General features: G+C 58.3%; 2 protein-coding genes across 5 annotated transcripts; both read right to left on the bottom strand.

The window, feature by feature from the left end:
- Positions 1-51: 51 nt before the first annotated feature.
- On the bottom strand, positions 52-6,485 carry ANKRD39 (ankyrin repeat domain 39). Of its 4 annotated transcripts, none has more exons than XM_081484618.1 (5): positions 6,370-6,485; positions 5,214-5,317; positions 4,240-4,458; positions 663-739; positions 52-494 (listed from the first exon to the last, which is right to left on the bottom strand). In XM_081484618.1, the coding sequence occupies exons 1-5, from the start codon at positions 6,467-6,469 to the stop codon at positions 434-436; spliced, it is 561 nt and encodes a 186-aa protein (XP_081340744.1). In that variant the 5' UTR covers positions 6,470-6,485; the 3' UTR covers positions 52-433. The 4 variants fall into 4 exon arrangements, with proteins under 4 accessions (XP_081340744.1, XP_081340746.1, XP_081340743.1 ...); XM_081484620.1 differs by having other exon boundaries at positions 4,240-4,443; XM_081484617.1 differs by lacking the exon at positions 663-739.
- A 1,383-nt stretch (positions 6,486-7,868) lies between these two features.
- Positions 7,869-17,630, bottom strand: SEMA4C (semaphorin 4C). Its single transcript, XM_081484605.1, has 15 exons — positions 17,401-17,630; positions 15,272-15,420; positions 13,651-13,799; positions 13,296-13,358; positions 13,060-13,158; positions 12,889-12,985; positions 12,655-12,771; positions 12,421-12,572; positions 12,160-12,335; positions 11,733-11,877; positions 11,412-11,634; positions 11,171-11,283; positions 9,915-10,072; positions 9,752-9,822; positions 7,869-9,623 (listed from the first exon to the last, which is right to left on the bottom strand). Exons 2-15 carry the CDS (start codon positions 15,378-15,380, stop codon positions 8,794-8,796), a joined length of 2,502 nt encoding a protein of 833 aa, XP_081340731.1. The 5' UTR covers positions 15,381-15,420; positions 17,401-17,630; the 3' UTR covers positions 7,869-8,793.
- Between the last annotated feature and the right edge of the window lie 4,822 nt (positions 17,631-22,452).

Raw genomic sequence — 22,452 nt, 5'->3', positions numbered from 1 at the left:
TCAAGTATTCCATAGCTTCTTCTCATGCTTACATAGTTTTATATTTTCAGATTTGGGTCTTAACTCCACATTTATTTTTGTGCAGTCGATGAGGTAAGGCTATAACTTTATTTTTTCTTAGTGGATAGATGTTTCCACATGAGCTAATTTAGAATACGATCATCTGTCCAGGCGGCAACCCTGGCAGCCCCCGCAATCTGAATTCCCTCTCTTCGAGTGGCCAGAGTGAGGCTCTGTCAGGTTGCTTCGGCCTCAGGCTCTCACCCTGCGGGCTCGGGTGCTGTCCAAGGTGGGGGCTGGGAGAGCCAGGCTGAGTCCTCGGTGCGCTGTCTGAGACAGGAGGCAGCGACTCAGCTGGCCAGCAGGTCCCGCAGGTCGCTGTTGCCAGGCAGCAGGTCGCAGGCGAGTCGGGCCTTCCCGTCCCGGACAGCCTTCAGGGCTGGGCTGTGCTGCAGCAGGAGGGAGCAGATGTCCACGTGACCCTTCTCAGCAGCCTGTGGGGAGAGGAGCCCGATCAAAAGCTGAACCCCACTGTGCCCTGCTCTTTCTTGCTCTGCGAGGGCCCTTTGCTCAGGGGCCATGCTTCTTTGCTCAAGCCTGCACATTAAGGACAAGTACAGAGGACATCCCTGGCCATCCAATGGTTAAGACTCTCCACTTACACTGCAGAGAGTGCTGGTTCAATCCCTGGTCCAGAAAAATTCCACATGTCACAGGGATCTGGTAAGGAACGAAGATTCTGCATGCCGCCAGGTGTGGCCAAAAAGGGAAAAAAAAAAAAAGAACAAGTACAGGGACTTCCTCAGTGGTCCAGTGGTTGAGAATCTACCTGCCAATGCAGGGGACATAGATTTAATCCCTGGTCCAGGAAGATCCCACATACCACAGGGCAACTGAGCCCACATACCGAGAGCGACGCTCTGCAACGAGAACCCTGTGCACGACTAGAGAGGAGCCTCCACTCGCTACCAGGGAAAGCCTGCACACAGCAACAAAGACCCAGCACACCCAAAACACAATAAAATTAAAAAAAAAAAAAAAAAGAACAAGTATAGAACCTTGGATTTCTAAGCATCTATACAAACATGCATATTGTCTATAGGGGCACCATGGGTACAAGACACATGAGACACGTCCCCTGCCCTGGGGAGCGTCCAGATGAGCAGAGAGAAACAGGTCTGCCACCCAGGCTTCTCCTTTTTCCTCTGAGATAAACAATTCCCACACCCTCCAAAAAAGAACAGAGTCAGGTGACTTACACAGATTATCTTATTCAACGTTTCCAATAACCATCAGAGGTAAGAAATACTATTGTTTCTATTTTAGAGATGAAGAAACTGAGGCTTATAAAAATTGAGTAACTTGTCCAAGGTCACAGAGCTAGTGTAGCAGCCTGGGGAATTCTAAGTCAGGTCTGTCTGACCCCAAAGTTTGAGCTCTCAATAGCTATATCACTCTATTCCCCACTTCTTCCAACAGACAAGGGCTCCTGAAGGATATCAAATATTAGTACCCAACACCAACTCAAATTTGAATCTAAATCTTTACTAGGCATAAATATCTTGATGAGGACAGACCCAGAGTTCTGAATATCATTGCTTCAATTCAGGCAGGTAAGTTATGAGCAGTTGTGAGACGAATTCCAAATAATTTTTAGCAAAAAAACCCCACAAGGTGCCAACGTTTGCAGAAGGAAGGGAGGGAGGGAGGCAGGCAGGCTGGAAGGAAGGGCTGTACGATTCATATTCCTCACACACACTCGTTCTCTGAATTTCTCGAGAATGCTGCAAGCTGTGGGTGAGAGCAGCTGGGTCTGTCCCTGGCAGTGTCCTGCCTGTCAATGCTCATCACGGGAGCTGTGGTGGTGACACACTCAAGCTATATTGGTTCAGGCCACTGGGAAATGAGCAACCGGCAAGGGTCTCCACACAAAAGGGCCCCCAGCTGCTCTCTCGGCATCTGAGCTTGGTGCTGGGGCTGCAACAGGAAACAAGGCCAATTCCAGCTGCCCCTGTGAGAGAGACAGAGATCACGGCGAGGGGCTTCAAGAGGGAAAGGAGGCAGGAGAAGCCAGGTACAGGGTGCTCTGGGGATCCGGGTGGGGGAGCTGCCCTCCGCGAGGAAGAGGAGGGCTCTCTGAGCATGTGAAGTGGAAGCTGAGGTCCAGAAAAAGGAACAGACACAGCCAGAGAGCAAAGGGAGAGGAGAGGCCCCCAGACAGGAGCTGCTGCCTGTGGCCTGCAAGAGGCACAGAGGTGGGCTCAAGAGACGGCAGACGGGCGCTTCCCTGGTGGCTCAGTGGTAAAGAATCTGCTGCTAACACAGGAAGATCCCAGGCACTGAGGAGCAACTAAGCCGTGGACCACAACGACTGGACCTGTGGTCTGGAGCTGGGAGCTGCAGCCACTGAAGCCTACATCTCTACAGCCTGTCTTCCAGAACTAGAGAAGCCACTGCAATGAGAAGCCCGCTCACTACAATGAAGAGTAGCTCCTGCTTGCTGCAACTAGAGAAAAGCCCACACAGCACAGCCAAAAATAATGAAATAAATAACATTACTTAAAAGAAAAAGAAAGAAAGAAACTGAAGACAACTAGCAGGGCCTGACCGCAACAGGCAAGGGGCTGGGAGGGAGCGCAGGGCAAGCTGACAGGTGGGCAGGGGCCAACCCCAGAAGGCCTGTTAACCAGCTTAAGGACTTGGCAGAAGCAAGCCTCCAAGGACTCTAAGGCATGGTGTGGTCCGAACTGCACTTTAAACCATCGCTCTGGGAGAAGATCAAGTGGGCTAAGAGAGGACCAGATTATACACACAGGCCTTATGGATGCATCAACTGCCTTTCAAAGATAAACAAGAAATCAGCAAAAGGGGACGCCCTAACACATGACTGACCAGAGACATATCGATACGTTTTCAGACAGTGATACAATTAACATCAGTGTGCACTGTTGGAGTTTAAAACTGATCAGGGTTCACTATATAACATAATTGTCATCATTCACATTTTGCTCTGTTAGGTTCCTGTCCCAATGCTGTATATATTATCAACATAAAATTTTCAAAAATGATGCATCAGGAAATTTTGAGTGAAGAATTTTTTGGTGAATTTTATGAAGATACTTTCTCCAATCCTCCAAGCGACACGTATGCTAGTGTCTAAGAAGATACTAGTTCTCCAGAATAAAGTTCTGTTTCAGACGATATGAATATTAGACCAACAAAAAGAGAGAATGCTCCTTCGCTTCTACAGCGGAGTGGATTGAAGACAACATTTAACAAAAATTAGAAGACTTTACAGGTGTGTCCGGTTTAATTCCTGAATGTAATAACCTACAATGCACGTGCTCAGTCACATCTGACTCTTTGTGACCCCATGAACTGTGGGCCGCCAGGCTGCTCTGCCCATGGGATTTCCCAGGCAAGAATACTGGCGTGGGTTGTCATTTTCTCCTCCAGGGGAATCTTCCTGACCCAGGATCAAACCCACATCTCCTGCCTTGGCAGGCAAATTCTTGACCACTGAGCCACCTGGGAAGCCTAATAACTTGCAAAGTGTTGGTGAAATAACAGAATTAATTTTTGGCCAAAAGAAAAATTGCCAGCCACAGGTGTTAATTTCTGCAGAAATCCCCCAGTCAATAAAGTGACCCAGAAGACTGAGCTAGTGGGAAGAGGGGTGGGGAGCAAAATTTGTGTCCAGAGCAGGTATTCTGTACTCCTCAAGCTGTTCACTGTGGGTACGTGTTTCTAGGCAGAAAACTTAATTAAATGATCACTCCAGTCACAGTGTGGAAAGTGGACTAGAGAGAGAGGCGAGGGTAGGTACAAGTTTCAGAAAACTATGTGAAAAAGCATTGAGGATGTATCACTAAGAGAAAGAAAATGACACCTTATGTTTTGTACTAATTTACGTGCATAGGAAGCTCGCTGGAAAATTATATGTTAATCCTAAAGTGATGATAGGTGAACACTGAGCTTACAAATGATTCCGATTTTCTCCTTTATGCTTTCCTGTTATCCCCACGGTTTTCACCATGAACGTGTTATACCTTTTTCATTTTTGGCTGTGCCATGTGGCCTGAGGTCTTAGTTCTCTGACCAGGGATGGAACCTGGGTCCAAGCAGTGAGAGTGCCACGTCCTAAACACTGAACAGCTAGAGAATTCCCACGCTCTAGCTTTTATAAAGACAAGAGACAAGAAGTTCTCGCAGCTTGTGGAACTTCTGAGAGGGACGCACCTTGTGCAGACTGGTCATGCCGTCGGCGTCCACCAGCCTGGGGTTGGAGCCGTGCGAGAGCAGGAGCTGGGCAATGTCCGTGTGCCCGCAGTAGCTGGCGCGGTGCAGGGCGGTGGCTCCCCCATGGGTCTGGGCGTCACACTTGGCCCCACTCTCCAGCAGGAACTGGCATACGGCGTAGTGCCCATTGCGGCTGGCGTAGTGCTGAGGTGAACAGAGCTGGGGTCAGGAGGCAGAACCCTGGGTGAGGGGTGCAGTGGCGGCCGGAGCCCCCTCTGGCAGCTGGGTGACCGGGGCGAGCCTGCACGCCTAGCTTCAGTTTCAGCCACTGGAAAGTGGGAATAATAACCATTCCTTTTTAAACAATATATTTGTTTATTTTTGGGTGTGTCAGGTCTTAGTCGCAGCATGCGGGATCTTTCCTTGCGGCACTCGGGCTCAGTAGTCCCCAGGAATGTGGGATCTTGTTTCCCCAACCAGGGATAGAACCCATGCTCCTGCATGGGAAGGTGAAATCTTAACCACTGGACTGCCAGGGAAGTCTCAATAATTACCAATCCTACCTCACAGTATCATGAAAGTGAAAAGTGAAAGTGTTAGTCGCTCAGTTGTGTCTGACTCTTTGCGACCCTATGGACTGTAGCCCAAGAGGCTCCTCTATCCATGGGATTTTCCAGGCAAGAATACTGGAGTGGGTTGCCATTCCCTTCTCCAAGGGATCTTCCTGACCCAGGGATCGAACACAGGTCTCTCATGTCTCCTGCATTAGCAGGTGGATTCTTTACTGTTATGAAAATGATTTGTTAAACAATCAGTGAAAAGCACCTCGGCTAATTAAAAAAAAAAAACAGGTTCATAAGATGCTTAAACAGAAACCCTGTTGGGAGAGAAGAAAGAGTGGGAGAAGGGAAAAAGCAAACATCATCCCCGCCCAGAGAGCAGGAACCCAGAGCTGAGGCTCCTCCCCAACTCACTAGAGCCGTGTAGCCTGCGGAGTCAGGCTGGCTGGGGTCCACCGCCTTCTGGATTAAATACTTCACTCGGCCCAGGTCTCCGTTCAGGGCTGCCGACCAGATTCCTGCAGAGGCACATCCCAAGCACTGAACAATGTTCAAGGCCTGGGGGCTTCTAGCACTTTCTTTACCTCTCAGCCTCAGTCTTCTCATCTACCAAATGGGAATTCGTCTGCTCAACAAATGTGATCTGAGCACCTCCTCTGAGCTGTGCACTGTGAGGGGTGCTGGAGACATCGCTGTAAGCCAGACAGCCCAGGGGCTTGTCTAACCAGGACAGGAGACTGGCCAGACACAACCTCCCTTCTTCCCCACTTCAAACACACCAATGTTGGATCAAGTACTATTTAAGATGTTTGAATATACAGTCACAACCAAACACTGTCACGTGTCAGCCCAAAGTGAAAACCACAGCCAAAGTGGTGAGCGGGCATCTAATCTGTGGAGTCCTCAAAGTCCTCGGAACCCTACACACATCTCAGGGACTCTGGCTGGAAGGCCTGAGCAGAGTCGGGGCAAAGGTAGCAGGCCGTGCGGGTGGTAGGGAACCAGACAGAGCAAGGCTCTGTGCACACAGCCGAGGGCAAAGGAGTTACCCCACTTGACGCTCATGTAAGGATGACATCGCGCTCTTGGAGGCCACCTGCTTTATGTCGTGCCTGCAGTGCCCGACAGGCAGCCCCGAACAGCGCAGCCCCCTGGTCTGAAGCTCCATACCCTCGGGGTGGGTGCAGTACCCTGGATGCAGACTCTGCCGCCCGGCCCCTCTCAGACCCCGGAGCAGGCCTGGGTGTCCCGGGGTCGCACCAGGGGAGGGGAGAGTCGGATCCCGCCACACCACTGGGGAAAGTTACCGAAGCCAATGCCTGTTTGCCGACGTGCATACGAGCCGGCGTTTCTATTGCCAAGCTCGCGCCAGCTCCCCGGCGGGCTCTCGTTACGCGTGAGCTGCGAGCCCACAGCCGGCCCGCGCTCCGACCAGGCCCACTCCCGCCCCCCACCTGCATCCCCACCCCGGCCGCTTCCTTCTAGGGATCCCGGTTCACAGCCACCTCCTTGGCCCCGGGGGCCTGGGGACGCCGGAAGGCGCCGGGCCAGCAGAGCTGCGCCCCCTCACCCCTCTCGAAGTCCATCTCGTCCAGCGTCTGCTGCACGCCGGGCGCCGTGCTGGGGTGGGAGCAGCAGGGGACGTCCGCGCAGGGCCGCGGCGCCGCCATGTCGCCCTCCGCGCCCGCCCACCGGCTGCCGGGAGCGGGCACGGCCACCGGCGGGCGTGGGCGCGGCCTCGGCGTACAGCCTGGTCTGACCATTCGGCGTCCGCACGAACCACGGCCCCGACCAATCAAGCGTCTGCGTCTGGGCCCGGGAGCCAATCGCGACGGCAGGGCGGGACCTGAGGCGCTGGGCCGCGCCGGCCCGAAGCGGCCACGAGAGGGCGTCCCAGGCTAAGCGGAGGCCCGGTCGCGCCCGCTGAGACCCAGAACCCGATTCTTCGGGAGGGCAGCCGGCCGTGTATGTGGCCCCCTCCAGGTTCTCCTCGTCCCACCAGGATCCCCAGGGTCGGGAGTCACCAGGCGGGCCCCAAGGCCCTTCCCCACCTCTTTCCCCCACCATCTCGGGCTCAGGTTGATAGGTCCCCACGGCCGCGCGGTGACCAGTTGCAAGGCCAAGACCCCCTCCTTCCTCTCTACCCTGCTGCCCACTTCTTGAAACGCCGTGGGAGGCAGATGGTCACAACTTGTATTGGCTCCTCAAAGCACCTGCAAGTAGGCCCGGGGTAGGGGCTGGGGGGCCAAGGAAAAGAAACTGGAACCGTCACCCCTCACAGTGGGCACCTAATTTACTGAATCAACTTCCTTCGCCTGTGGGTTACTGACCATTCAGGAAGCTAGCTGCTCAAATCAGCAGATGCCAGGCCTCTATTACAGCAGGACACCGGCAGCAGCTTGTTCCAGCCACAGCAGGCCCCCCAGACTGGTCAAGGGTACAGAGGACTCTTCATTTCCACTGCCTGTGTGTGGGCGTGAATTGTAGAAGCCAGGCTAGGTCCTGGTTTTCTTAAAAATATCTTGGTCCTGGACAGGCTCCTTCCTATAGCAAAGGGGCTTGGTGCCTACTGGTGGCAGTGGAGGAAGTTCCATATTGCATGGTTATCTGAAGCATTCAAGACTAACATTCCTGGAGGGTAAAGGCTGAAAGTAATTCTTCTCCTAAACTGGTGGGGAGCCCCATCCTCACATGAGCCAGTCCGCACAAGTTAAAGGTGCTTCTAGGAAGTTCCTCTCCCATTTCCCCTTCCCAGAGTCCTGGGAAGCCAGGCCCCTCCTCCTCGTCTACTGCTTCTATTGCCCAAGCCCTGACTTCTCCCTTTGGCCAGAAGCCATGGTTGGCTCCCCAGAGGCTGTGGCCCTGGTCTAGTTCCCAGTCCGACCCACCACTGTGGGAAAACACTGGAGCCTGGCCTCTGGACCCCTCTCTAGAGAGGGGAACAAGCAGGAGGGGGACCACTGAAGGGGCAGGCTGAGAGTGAAGGCGGTCCAGCCCCATGCAGCCCACAGGGAGCCTCCCTCTTGGCACCCAGGTTTCAGCCCAAATGTCTTATCTCCATGACAGAAATGGTTTCATTTTCTCCATTTTATTTGTCAATATAAAAATACTCAAATATTTACAACAAATAAATACGCGGGGACACAATAAGTTACACTGCTGCAAGCCCTCCTCCTAGGGCTGGGAGAGGATATGCCAGATCCACAGCATGCCCACCCCTCTCACCTTCCCTCCCACCCCCCCACATAACCTTTCCCAGCCCTGCCAGGGAGGACAAGTATAAAATACCACTGAACCCCAGGGCCAAGTGGGAGGCCCCTCCCAACCCTTCCCCCCAAACACACAGGAGGCTGCATTGCCCTCCCCCCCACCCTGAAAACATTCATAGCCCTGGGAGCAGGACCAGACCCCAACCCAGAGCCCTGATTCCCCCAAAGGGGCATAGCACCCTGCCCAGCCCACCCCCATATGTACATGGCTGCCCCCTACTGGGGACAGGTGGGGGCAGGAGAGGCAAAGTGATTTGACCCCTTCCCCTTCATAGCTCCAATGACCCACCAGGAGGACCCCAGGCCAAGGGAAGACTTGACAGAAACAGGAAGACTGCATCACATACACACACACACACACACACGTATGTACGTACATACGTACATATGTATGTGCACACATCTGCATTCACACACATATGTACACAAACACACCCACATCTACAACTTCTGCCTTGAAAGGTTTTGGCTGCTGGGGTCCCATGCGTCTGTGATTCATAGCCTCTCACAGAGGAGGAAGGTGCCCTCTGCAAGGCTGGTGCCCTGGTAAACCACACCAAGTGGCAGTGCCCGTGCTGACAGAGCAGGTCCTCATGGCCGGGCGGTGCCGGGCAGGGTCTGTCCCGGGCAGAGCAGGTTGCCCACGCCATGTCCCTGAGGTAGTTGGTGCCTGTGCAAAAACATCGGGAGCCGTGCCTCCCAGGCTGCCGCTGGAGGGGCCCCCCTCATACTGAGGACTCCTCGGGGTTGGAGTCCGGCAGCGGCTGGCGCTGCTGCAGTTTACGCCTCAGTTCGTCAGCAAGCTCGGGCAGAGGATGCCCGAGGCCGCCCCGGTCCTCCCCTCCCAGCTGGAGACGCACGTAGCCGTTGGCGTTGGAGTTCCGGCCACCTCCTAGGTGGAGCCGTGTCGGAGAAGGCAGGGGCTGGCCGGGGATGCCAGGGGGTGGCGAGGGGGGCCCACCGCCGGGCTGGCACCGGGCGTGGCCAGGCACGATCTTGAGGGAGCCATCTGAGTAGTAGTAGCCCACAGGGTCCCAGAGTTTCTCGTCCGTCTCGGGGCCGGGCCGGAAGGGGGGGCTGGTGGGCTCCTTGGGCAGCTCCAGTGGGTACACCAGGGTCCTCTCTGCCGCCTTGGCACCTTTCTCCAGCTCCTCGCGCAGCCGCCGGCGCAGGGACAAAACCAGCAGCAGCAGCACCAGGCACACAGCGCCCAGGGCCACCACGGCCAGCCACACCAGCCCCAGGTTCTCCAGCGGGGCCCGGGCCTCCAGCGTCACCGACGGGCCTGCCACCACGGCCACCAGGTAGCCTTCGGCAGCTAGCCGGGCCCCCTGCTCCTCCGAAAAGCAGTGGTAGGCGCCAGCGTGGCGGGGCTGGGCAGCCATCACCACCAGGGCCTGAAGCCGGGCATCGTAGAGGAAGGAGCCAGGCTGCTCCGCCGGCAGGTCTCGGCCCCCGAAGGTCCAGCGGGCGTGGGCAAGGTTGGAGGAGAGACGGCAGGGCAGCACCAGGTCTGTGCCCGCCACTACTGTGATGTTTTTGGGCGTGAGCCTGACTGCAGCGGCAGAGAAAACAAGAGTCAGTGCAATTCAAGAAGCCCAGGCCGAGGGAGGACATAGACACCCCGGTCCTAGTCCCCCGAGGCCCGTACACCCTGGAAGGAGGACTAAGACAACAGCTCACCTTTTTTACTGCCCCGGAAACTACAGATGCTCGAGGTATCTGAGACCGTGACATGCTGGATCAGCAGGGACCTGGTGGGGGAAGAGGGATCCGTCAGCGTCCCGGCTCCAGCCACCCTCCCCTCCCTGCTGGTCCCCGCCGCACACGCAGAAGCCGCCCTCACCCGGAGTAACCGCCCACGGCCACGCAGCGGCTGCTGTTGGCGTTCCAGGCACAGTAGGGGTCCCGGGCCAGCACGCAGTCGGCACAGGAGTGGTACTTCATGCAGTCGGCTGGGGGCAGCTGCACCAGCTGGGAGCGGGAGCCCGCGAAGAGCAGCTTCTGCCAGAGAAGCACAGGAGGGAGGCTGAGCCAGGCCCGGACACGGCCCAGGGCGGGGGCTTGGATGACTGCCAGGGCAGGGGGCCCGAAGCAGGAAGTGGGCTGTGCTCACGTCCCAAAGAGGGAAATCTGAGGGCTGGGAATGCACGGAGGGCTTACTGTAAGCCAGGAGCAATCCTAAGCCCCTTACAGACGTGACCTTGTTAGAAAGGAACAGCAGACCTGTGAGGCCGAGAAGTATCCTTGTGCCTGCTCACTCACACCATGTACACACACTCTCACACTCACACACATTCACACAGCACACACACCAACTCACCCACTCACACCCACCCACTCTCATACACGCACACACACAGTCCCCCACACACTCATGCACACATACTCTTATACTCACACACACTCACCCTCATACATGCACACACACGCACACACACATACTCTTACACTCACACACACTCACATACACACACACTCACAAACATATACTCTCTCTCCCTCTTTCACACACACACGACTCCAGAATAGTATAAATAGCGCAGGAAGTTCAGTTTCCGCAGATCCCGTCAGCCTCACAATAGCACCAGCAAAGCATAAGGCGTTTTCCTCTGTTTCAATGGAGATCGCCAATCCGTGTGTTTCTGCAACTACAGGCTTTCTTTCTGCCATGATTCTACGTTCTGGGGAACAACCTGAGCCTCCAGGGTTGGGAAAAGCCAGGCACGTGAAAGTGCCACAGACAGGCGGGAAGAGAGTGGATGGGGAAGGGAAGCATCGAGCAGCGCTTCAGGGAACTGCTGACCACGCCGGGGGTCGGGGCTGGCAGGCAAGGAGCCATCACGAGGGCGTCAGGAGCCAAAGTGGCACAAGGCCCGGTGGACGGCAGCACAGTCCACCCTGAGGGGCCTGAAAACAGCTGCCAAGTGCCGTCACGACCGGGCTGTACAGAAGATACAACGCCCACAGAGTGCAGATTCCACTAGCGTTCTTGCCCCCCGGACATCTCGGGGCTGTCTTGGGCATCTCCCCACCCCTGTACTGGCCAAGCACATGACTGGGAGCCGTGGGGGGCCACGGTGGGTGGGGCCTGATGGTTACCTTGCTCCGGGACAGGACCAGGCTCTCCACAGGCTCCTGGTCAAACAGCTGCAGCTCCTCAATCAGGTGAACCCAGGGCCCCAGGCTCACGGCCTTGAGCAGCCAGCCGTCTCCTGCAGGGGTGGGGGGAACAGGTGTCAAGAAAAGGGCAGGAGGGTCCTGGGGTGGGGCTGTCTCTGGATCTCCCTGCCTCGGGCACACAGGCCTGCGCCTCGCCCCAAGCTGCCATGCCCATACCCACCTGTGCCGATGAACAGCACCGTGTAGGTGGCTCCATCAAGACCCGAGACCCGGTCTGCCACCAGGTGGGTGAAGTTGGCGTTCTTCTTCACCAGCAGGGGGCGGCCCCATAGAGGCCTCACCTGCTCCTCCATCAGTGGGTGCTTCTTGATGAAGTTGAGGATGTTGTCCGGCAGCTCCAGGGAACTGGTGTAGCCGTGGCGTCGGTGCCAGTTGTTGATGCACTGCGGGGTGGGCAGGGTTTGGGGGGGAGCTGTCAGCCCAGAGGGAAAGGCATCAGAGTGGAGAACATGTGCGCGCATCCCTGCCTAGGACAACTCACCGAGCCGGGCCGTGGGGTAGGGACAGGGTCAGTGTAGCGGCCCCACTTCTGGGCCTGCTCGTGGTACTCCTTGTAGGGCCCCTCGAACACCTTCTGGATCTCCTCCAACTGGTACTCGCAGACTGCTGACAGGTCCATGTCACCCCTGTCACAGCAAGGGAGGGACCCCAAGGGTCAGAGCTGGGGTGCCCACAGCTCAGGGTGTGCAGCGGAAAGGGAGGGCCCAAGCACAAGAAGGCCATGGCCACATGTGATGTGCTGGCAGCTCAAAGTGCCACTGGGGGCACCTCTCATGGAGGAGTGGTGAAAAGGACAGAAGCCCAACATCCTCCTTGACCCCCAGGGCCTCCCCCAGAGGCCTGCCCCATCAACCATCCCTAACCCACAGACCCGCTCCTCCCCACCTGAGGGCTCCTGGCCAACTCACCACCGTGCCCGAAAAACCCCGAAGAAGGTGGTGTTGTGCCAGGAGGCGTCCTGCAGCGTGTGCAGTGCCTGCAGCCGGTTGAAGTAGAGCTGCCAGTCAGGTGCGGAGCACACCAGCCGCGCCTTCAGAAACGTGGTCCATTTCCTCTGCAGCGTCCGCGCGCCCCCCACGTCGCCCTGGTGAATGGCAAGGGGACACCACGGCTGGTCAGCCCTGCCGGGCTGCCAGGCACGCAGGGCTGCCCGCCTTGGCAGTCTATACCTTGCAGACACGGGCCACACGGGCCACCACCTGCTCGGCGTAGCAGTCGTACTCCACAGCGCGTTCGCTGAAGAAGAAGTACACCTTGTCGTCGTCCCCCGTGTAGCTGCCCACACTCTCCGGGACGTAGGCAGAGCCCACAAAATGAGGTTCTGGGGGGAAGGGGAGGAGGGTCAGCCCGGACATCAGGCCCTCAAGGCGTCTCCCACACCCAGCTGGCTTCTCAGGGCTCACCGTTGAGCCAGAAGGCCAGGTACTCCGTCTTCATGGCGTGATGGGGCCCCATGTTCCGCAGGATGACTGGCTCCGTGCCCAGGAAATTGTTGAGCGTGGCTGAGTACAGCTCACCGTCTACAGGAGACATGGGGTCAGCCCATGCAGAAGCAAGGTGCAGACACTCAGGCCACGTGGTCCCAGAGTGGGAACAAGTCCTGGGGACCCCCAACCTGCAATGGGACAGCCACTCACCCACAAGGAGGCCGGTGTGGCCCTTGGCCGGGTCATAGGGGCACTTGCCCTTGCCATCCTCAAACTCGCTCCGCTCCAGGGTGAAGGTGAGCATGTCCTAGGGGTGGGGACAAAGCCATGAGAATGCAACAGGGACAGGCCTGGGGGATGGGGGAGAGGAGTGGCACTCACAATGTAGGTGCACTTGGGCTGGAAGGCATAGGTACCGCACACATACAGGTGGGATGTGTTATATGGCTGTAGGAAGCGGATGAAGTTGAAACACTCCGTCTGGGGACAGAGAGGCATCTGTTAATGTCTGAGTGTCCGGAACACAGGGACCCCAGGACCCAGACCAGCACTGGGACAGAGCGGAAAGAGCGTGCACCATGCACCCCCTGCCCCCCAGCAGGTCCCAGAGAGCCGACCTGGTTACTCTTCCCTTTCTGGATACACTCAGCCTTCTTCTCAGCTGGCGCCTCCCATGCGATCTGAGGACAGGGAGGGAACACATCAGCATCATTGCAGGCACACCAAGCATGTGTCATCAGTGCGGCTCGTGGCAGCAACATGGGGACCCAAAGTGAGAGGACACTGTCCCCACTCTCTGGGAGCTTATTCCAGAGAGGACCAGAGCCCCAGCTACCCCAGCGCAGCGGTCCCAGCAAGTGCTGCAGACTCGCGGGCAAAGCGACATGCTCACCGGGGTGAGCGGGGTGGGGGCGGCCAAGCGAAGCCTCTCCTCTCTCACCCCCGTATGCCTCCCGCTCCCCCACCTCTCACCACTCCCTGCAGCTCCAGAGCCTCCACGCTGAAGGCAAACAGGGCCTCCCGGGCCCCGACGTACAGAAGCCCCGTCTGCTCGGTCAGGGTCAGCGTCAGGAAGTCCTGGATGCCCGTCTGGGAGAAGCGCCGCACCACTGTGGCCAGCTCTGCAGGGACAAGGCCGGAGTGACCAGGGCTGGGGTAAGTGGACCTTCCTGGGACTCCAGGCATCCCCTCTCCCCCAGAAGTAGCCCTCCTCTATGCAATGGTCACTGCACATTAGAGCCAGCACCCCACAAGCAGATGCCAGCCAAGCTCCTCTGACCAGCAATAAAGGGCATTTTCTGAATAGGCTTTTGACTCTGACAGCTCCACCCAGGCCTCCCTGGCTTTCCCCACCCAGGGAGGCAAATCTGGGCTGGAGAGGAGGAAGGAAGGATATCTCAGCCACAGCTTCCGGCCAGAGGAAACCATCAGACTGATGGCTCTCACTCTCAGGGTCAGTAGCCACCTCCCCATCCCGCCAACCCCCCCGCCCCCGCCCCCCCCCCTTCCGCTGCTGCTTCCTTCCCTGCTCTGTTGCCCACTGCCCCCACCAGGGTCCAGCCTTGCCCTGGCCCCTCATCCAGCCGGGCAGGATGGAAGGAAGTTGCGAGCATTCCTTGTCTTAGAGAACCTTCCCTCCAGTGGGTCCCAAATGCAGGCTGCTAGGGGTACAAGCAGAGCCGGCCACGGGATGTGGAGACGGAATCGGACTGGGAGACCAGGGCAGGGAGGTTGGGGAAACCAGAGCCTGGGGACCAGAGATGGTGCCGCAGCCTGGGGGCTGGGGAGACCTGTTGCCATCCGTCGAGCAGGGTGCCACGACATTCATGTAGTCACAGGATTCCTATGTCAACCCCCAAAATAGCCGCTGGACTGTCCTCAAGGTCCCCCTAAACCATCCTTAGTGTTTGGAGCCAACGACGGGCCCAGACACAGACCAGCAAGGGAGGGCTTCGTTAGCACCGAGAGGAGCCTGTGGGAGGTGAGCTCATCCCAGGTCCCCAGAGTGCACGGATGATACAAACACCTGACATCACCTCTGCATTCAGGTGTGTATGCACAGAAAGGCTGTCAGGTCCACTGATCCCCTCCCCGACAGGAGCATGTGCGCGCACACACACCCCATCCAAGCCCATCAGGATGGCATGAGTATTAGGTCAGCAGAAGGGGGCGTCTATTATATCAGGGTTGCTAAGGGGACTACTGGGGGCACAGAGCTTGAAGACTTGGGAGTGGGTGGTAACACCCTTTGCTTCGTGCTTATCTTGGCTCAGGTTTCTCTCTTTATGCTCTCAGTGCTAGGGATAATTCCAGAAGTGAGATGTGGGGAGACAGGTGCAGAATGGTCACTCTTGGATAACAAGGCAGCCAGGTCCTAAGCGTAAGGAGGGCCACCCCAGATCCTGGCCTGGACGACCAGTTCTGGGTTCCTAGAGCCACTCACTCACATTTCTTAGAAAGCTGTGTCACGTACATCAGGACCTTGAGCCCAACTGCAGAATAAAGCCAGACATTCCAGAAGGCAATTCCCTTCTTCCCCTCTTCCCCCAGCAGTCCCTCCTGGCCTTCTGCTCCCCAGCCTTCAGACACTCACCCCCAGAAGATACCGTCTTCCGGGGTACCAGGTTCCACCACACCTCAGCCCCAAGGCCCAGGCCCCACAGCTCCACTACCAGCAGCCAGACGGCCCAGTGTGGGGCCATGGCACACGCCGCGGCTCTGAGCTCCAGGCCAGCTGCCCTGCTGGGGGAAAAGAAAGGGTCAGAGTCATAGTCAGAGAAAACAGACCGGAAGGGGGCCCACACAAGCCATGCCAGGAGGCACTGACAGGACAGAAGATCTGATCAGGCCTCCCCAGGGCTCCCCCCACTGCCCCAGCCCAGAGAGCCATGACCTAGTCCCCTCCCACACCTGGCCTCGTTCCCCACAGCTTCCAAAGGACCATGGGGTCTCCCTGAGGGGACGGGGAGAGCTGAGTCAGCTGGAAGAGTGGACCTTCAAAGATCCTCCGGCCCTCCCCCACTTCTCAACAGGAAGTTGTTTAAGAAAATAAAGAGAGGACCCTCCTCCCCCACTCCGGCCTGACAGATTCGAAGGATTTCTTAAAATAACCTCTGCGACCAGGACCTGACCCTACTGGGGCTCCAGCCAGCTTAAAGGGGATGAACCTGTAAGTGGGGCAGGCGGTAGGAAAAGCCCCCCAGGAAGGACTCGGTGCATCAGGCCTGCGGGGGTCGCGGTTCAGCCTCTCCCCTCCCCCAGCGCAGACAATAGCCGGGCAGAGCCCAAAACCCAGTTCCACATCATAGGGCTGAAGTGAGGCCGGGAGCTGGAGGGGCCCCCCGCTTCCCGAGGCCCCTTTGTTGCCCAAGAAGGCAGGCAGGAAGTGGAATGGGATGGGCGTGGAAAGGACCGGGGCTTCATCCTGTTCCACGCACAGCCTCCTAGGAGACAACCAGCCCTCGGGCTGAAGGGCCGCGGGACAGATCTCTGGTCTCATCAGGGATCTTCCCGGCGGCGCTTTCAGGCAGGGGCAGGGGGAAGTGAGGACCTGGTGGGGAGCGTCGGGGGTGTTCTTCCTGGACCGCGGGGGCGCCCGAAGCAGGGCCAGTGCCTGCTGCGCTCTCCCCGGGTCTGAGGAGCCTTCCCAACTCAGGGATCGCGCCGGGACCCCGGTCCGGGCAGGCCATCTGGATTCACTTCCACTGCTCTGACCCTCCAGGGCACAGAGACACAGAGCTGAGGATCTGTTCACCCCAAAGCAAAGTGTCCAGTCGGGACCCTGTCCTGGGTTCGCCTCGATTCTCCCCTCCCCCAGCTCCGGGGATTTGAATGCAAACAAAGCGGAGGCGCTGGGAGCGTGGCGGAGCCCGACCGGCGGACGCCCCCTGTCGGCCCAGTTCCCCAGCGCGGGAAGGGCGGCGGGGGCGGCGGGGGCGGCGGGGGCGGCGGGGGCGGGGGGGGGCGGGGATGCGTTCACCCCCCCCAACCCGTCCCCCAACACACCCTCAGCCTTCCCTCGGTTCCTTACCCCAGGCCCAGGCCGGACCCCGCAGCGAGCTCCGAGGCTCTGCGGGCACTGCTCCTCCCAGGGCGGGGGAAACGGGCAGCCCCGGGGGTGGGGGTATGTAGAGGGGTGCGGAGTCCCGGCGGCGCGCCCCCCACCCTTGCCCACCCCGAGCGGCGGGCCGCGGACGGCGCCCCAGCAGCTGCAGGGCGAGCGCTCCAGCCGGGGACTGGGCGGCGCGGCTCCGGAGCCTGGCTTTCCAGGACAGCCCGCCTCCCCAGCGGAGCGGGCGCGCGGCCGGAGGCCGCGGCAGGGAAATCCGATCTCACAACATCGGCCTCCGTCCAAGCCCGCCCCAAACTTTCCGTCGGGGGTGGGGGAGCCGGGGGCAGTTCGGGGGCCTGGAAAAGATCGCGGGCGTGGACCGGAGAGTACGAAGGACCCCCGCACCCTGAGCCCTGTTCCCCCTGGCCAGTCCGTGCCTGCGGACCCTGGGGCTGCGGGCGCCGCTAGCCCCGCTCTCGAGCCTCCGCGAAGCAGCCCGCGGGGGGCGCAGGGAGGCGCTCGGGCGGACAGCTGTCCCCGCCGCCGCCCCTCCCTGCGCCCCCAGACCCTGTCCCCCGCGCGTGCGGCGTCCCCTGCTCGAGTCTGGGGACAAAGCGGCGGCCCCGGAGAGCCCCTTGGCTTCGGCCCCGTGCAGCCCCGGCCTCACTCACCTCTTCTTCGCTGCTTGAATCTCTGGGCGCCGCCCTCGCGTTCGGCTCCGACCACGGTCCGCCTCTGCTCGCGCGCCGCCGCCCGCCCGCCCGCGCGCGCCCGCCCGCCCTGTTCCGCTGCCCCTCTGCCACCGCCCCTCTGCCCGGCTCGGCTCGGCGCCCCTGGGCTCGGGCTCACCGCGCCACCGCGGCGGGCGCCGGCTCTTTCTCCGCCGCTGCCGAGGCTCTCCGCCACCTCCCCCCTGACGTCAGGACGGGTAGGGGCTGTCGTCGGAGGCCGGGGGCGGGACGCGAAGGCCCGCCCCGGAGGGGGCTGCGACCTGCACGCCTCCCTGTTCCCGGCCTGGGGGCTCGGACCCCCGCCCCTCCCGGTGCCTGGCCGCCCCGCGCCCAGCAGCAGAGATCTGCGCCACCGCGCCGGGAGGTGGGGCGGGGGAGGGACATCGGGCCCTAGCAAGGGGGGTGTCGGACTCACCCGGTTTTTCCGAAGTGTCCCCCAAAGCTAACCGTGCGGGCTGGGCAGCCCGGCTCAGAAAGGGGGCTAAGAGGCTCCCGACGCTATGGTTACTGGAACGAAGGCGGGCGGGCCACCTCCTGGAGAGCGTCCCAGGCTTCTCTTTGGGGCGCACCAGAGTGGTCTGTCTTTTGGCCCCCGATTCTGTTTCCTTTCTTCAACTCCCACTGACCCCTGCGATCAGACCTGAACGGGCCTCACCAGCCAGGAAGACGACCCCCCCCCAAATCTCCCGAGACCTTGCGCCTCTTGTTTCTCACGCTCCAGAAGGGACCCGCTCAGCGACCCCCTCGTCCTGATCCGGGTGAAACAACCCTCGATTCCAGTTGTGCTGAGCTTACCCTCAGGAAATGACTCCTCCTGGTGCCGCTAGAAGGCTGAAAAACAAGTGACAGGAGCCCTGATGTTCAGATGAAAGGGACTGAGGGGAGCCACCTGGAGAAGAACTCGAGCCTCCGCCCACTGCCACTCCTAGAAGTACCTTGTAGCTCTGGCCTCCTGGGCCGTGCTGGGCTGTCCTCCTTGCCAGCTAGTCCTCCGAGCTGGGCAGGTGAACCGAGGAACCCCAGGGAGGCCACCTCACTGGGACCTGGAGACAGATGCCACCTCCTGGCTAGGGGCAAAGGGCAGAGGTGAAGAGACTGGTGGCCCAGTAGCTAGGGTGGTAACTTTAAGCATGGTGCAGCCCTGCAGGGGAGGGACCCTTTAGGGCCTTGTCAGCAGATCTGGATTATAAATCAGTCCCGACAGGAGCTTTTGTTCTGGGTTAAAACTTGGCATCAGAAAAAGTGGAGACCAGAAGAGTAGTGGAGATAATTGGGAAAAGCAGCCCAGTTTGGATTCAGTAACAATTGGGTCTTTGCTGGTATACATAAAGGCCCCTTCTCCTGCACTGGCCAGAGCCACATTTCCCAGCTCCTTTGCACCAGGGAAAAAAAAAAAAGCTGACGCCTTGGAGATCCTGGAGATAGGGGGTAAGCCAGTGAATCAGCAGGGGTGGGCAGGGAAGGCTCTGTTCCAGTTGACAGGGCGGGAGAAGATGTGCGACCCCCTTGTCCCAGTTAGACCCTGCTTCCTTAATTTAAAGGCAGGTAAATCCATGGGCGGGTACCCTCACAGTGGGTCTGTGCTTGAGACTTTGCAACCTGCCTTCACTCCGCCCTCATGACCACCCTTCACAAAGTAGGCATTGCTTCTCTCATTTTATAGATCAGAAGAGTGTCAGAAAGCCATAACCTGCCCAAAGTCACATTGATAACTAGCAAGGTCAGAATGTTAAATCAGGCCTTAAGACTCCTGATCCCTCCCATCTTTCCACTAAGTTATGGGATATCCTGACAACTTTTAGGCCACAGACACTTAGTTTCCTGCTGTCTTTTCTCACCTCTAGGTGTGAGGGTTACCAGGCCAAGACCTGAGCTCCTGGCCCCACCTGCAAGACTGGCCCCAGTGGAAAGTCTCTGAAGGGAGGTTTGGTTTCACTGGCAGGGACGTCTTCTGTAGCTCAAGGCAGGCTTCTTGGTTCATCACAGAGCCCTTCCCTGTCAAACGCTCCTTGCCTGCTCCCTTTTTCTACCTTGCTCATTTCCTGCTAGATTCTGTTCCTTTCCAGTGCTCGCCTTTTCCGTGGGTGGGTGGGCAGGGGATAAAGTTTCCTGCATGACTATTTGCTCGTGATTCATACTTTAAAATGAGGGTTTCCCTGGTGGCTCAGATGGTACAGAATCTGCCTGCCAATGCAGGAGATACGAGTTGGATCTCTGGGTCAGGAAGATCCCTTGGAGGAGGGCATGGCAACCCACTCCAGTATTCTTGCCTGGGAAATCCCATGGACAGAGGAGGCTGGCGGGCTACTGTCCATGGGGTTGTGCAGAGTCGGACTGAAGTGCAAAGTTGCACTTTAGTGCAACTGAAGTGACTGACCACACTCATATGGAAGGGGCCCAGCGTTCATGCCTTAGGCCTTGACAGACCCTCTTACTTACCCCATTTGTTCAACCACTTGTGGCCAAGAAAAGGCAGATGTGCTAAATGCCCACACCCTCCCCTGCCAGGCTCCCGTAGGACCCACTGGCAGCTCATGCTGGCCCCTAGAGACAGATCTGGGAGTCTTATCTAGATAGCTAGGCCCCCCTTGTCCCCATGTCTTGGTCACCCCGCCTGGTGCCCCTTACTTTTAACTCCAGCTCGCCAGAGGCTGCCTTTTGCCAGGAGGGGGGCCCAGGGTTCACAGTGGGGTTCTCTAGTCCACACTGCTTGGCCGACTTCCAAGGGAGTCAGGAGCTGCCGTCAACCCGCAGGGAGAAATGAAACAGCCTGGGTCAGCCACCCTTCAGGGATCTGGGGGCCTGGGGACCGAGGTGAGTGGGGACAGAGGAAAAGGACTTCCTCCCTCCACTTCCTCCTGAAGGAGGGTTATCAAAGCCGTCCACCTGGGAAGCCCTTCCCTTCCAGCCCCTCCCTGCCACCATCAGCGGAGGAAGCAGGAAAGCATCCGTCATCACAGCCCCGGATGCTGCGTTTCCAGTGGCCTCCATCAGGATATCCCCCAGCCTTTTCCCAGGCGCTCAGGGATCTGGAAAGGGTGAGTGGTGAAGTTGCCAGCATCACTGTGAATTTTTGGCCTCGAGGAAGCTGACTCTTTCACTGGTCCTAGACTGATTTTAGAAGATCTGGTCAGCTCCAAGCCAGTTCCAGAGAGGGGCCATTACACATCCCGGGGGATACTGCATGCCCTTGGGTGACCTCAAAGTGCACACCTCTGCTCAGGTTACAGTGAGGCCTCTGGAGGGCCTGAGCTGTCACCCACACCTCCTCTCTCCTTGGTATCTATTTCTCCCTTGGGGATGAGTGGGTTTGAGAGGAGGGGGAGGTGCACAAGAACCCGGCCTGGAGAGGAAGGGTTCTTGAGCTGCACAGCTCGAACCCGTTCTCTGAGCCCAGTAGGGGCAGCTTCGAGAATTTTGAAAAATCCCCGCTTCAGCTTCTTAGGCCTCCCTTGGCAGCGAGAACAAAGAAGGGAAATTTCAAAGGTGATTTCCAGGTTTCCAGAGCAAACTGAATAGCCGAGCATTAACCGTCAGGATGTGTGGTGTCAGGAGCTGGGGCTGCCTTGAAGGGGGCTGAAGGAGGTGGCTTCCCGCAGCCGCCACTCTGTTATCGGAGGATCTCAGGCCTACCTGATGCGGCTGGGGCCTCAGCGGTGCCCTGGCTGAGGGGGCCTGTGATGTGGCCAGGAAAAGAAACCAGAACTCCCAGGCAAGTTGCCTGGGCCTCCAAGCCTCCCTGGCAGAGAGCTTCTCTACCTCTCACCTGGCAAAGGCAGAGAGTCAGGGAGACAACTTGCATGGTGCCTGGCACCCTGCTGTGAGCTTGTGCCCTTTAAATTATAGATGCCCCTGACTCCCAGCAGCTTCCCAGGTGGTACAGTGGTAAAGAACACACCTGCCAATGCAGGAGATGCAAGAGACGTGGGTTTGATCCCTGGGTCAGGAAGATCCCCTGGAATAGGGAAAGGCAACCCACTCTAGTATTCTTGCCTGGAGAATTCCATGGACAGAGGAGCCTGGTGAGCTAGTCCATAGGGTCGCAAAGAGTCCGACGCAACTGAGCGATTGAGCCCACATACCGGCTCCCAGCATTCTGGGGACTCAGTGAGGACCTCCAACAGGCCCAGGGAGTGATGGGCTGCCCTTCAGGTCTGTGAATTGAGGCACTTGGCCTGGAAGGTCCTTTATTTTGGGGGAGTCTCTCTCCTACTTGACCGGCCTTAACTTGGCATGACAGAACAAAGGAGAGGGACAAATAAACAGAGAAGTCACAAGCACAGCCATAGTGAACGTTGGCAGGCGCTAGGGGCTGAGTTGGATCATGGGCATGGGCCCAGTGCGCAGGGCCCAACCTCTGCTACTTCCTCTCCAACTCCTGTGGCCCCTGCAAAACCCACCCCCCGCCCTCCCCCCCGAAAGGCTCAGGAAGGGCCAGAGACTAGCAATGGATTCTCAGGGCAGAGAGAGAAAGTGATACCCATGGATATCCCAGGGGTACTGAAGGATACCTGCTCTCAAAGAGAGCAGGTCGAAGACATCTAGCACCCCTTTAGGGATCAGGGCCCACAAAACCTGAGGCCAAGAGAAGACAAAAAGTATTGGGAACTAACCACCCCTGCTTCCAACTCCTAAGTCTGGGAGTTGATTTCAGAGCTCAACAATAAAGCGAATTAAGGGTAATTACAGCCCTCATCTACCATTTCACCCCATGGCTCTTCCCCAGTGGCAGCAGGGGGGTGGTTTCAGACTGGGCAAACGGATGTTCCCCACCCCTGCTCCCAGGGTTTCTGACAGCTTTCAGGCCATAGCAGAGACTGTTCCTAAACCCTGAAGGTTTAATAAACAGTCCTCTGCTGCAGGGGGCAGGGCGGGGCCTGAGACCCAGTCACACAGCTGGCCCCAGGTGAGAGTTCTGCAAAGCACAAGCGGAGAAATCAGGAACCTGGACGCTGGGCACAGGCCCTCAGTAAGGGACCAGAGGAACTCTTC

The sequence above is a fragment of the Giraffa tippelskirchi genome, chromosome 4 (assembly GCF_054371585.1).
Source record: "Giraffa tippelskirchi isolate mGirTip1 chromosome 4, T2T-mGirTip1v1.2.pri, whole genome shotgun sequence".
NCBI classification, from domain to species: Eukaryota; Metazoa; Chordata; class Mammalia; order Artiodactyla; family Giraffidae; genus Giraffa; species Giraffa tippelskirchi.
Note: the sequence above shows the minus strand (reverse complement) of the source record. Positions and strands in the feature narration are given on the sequence as shown.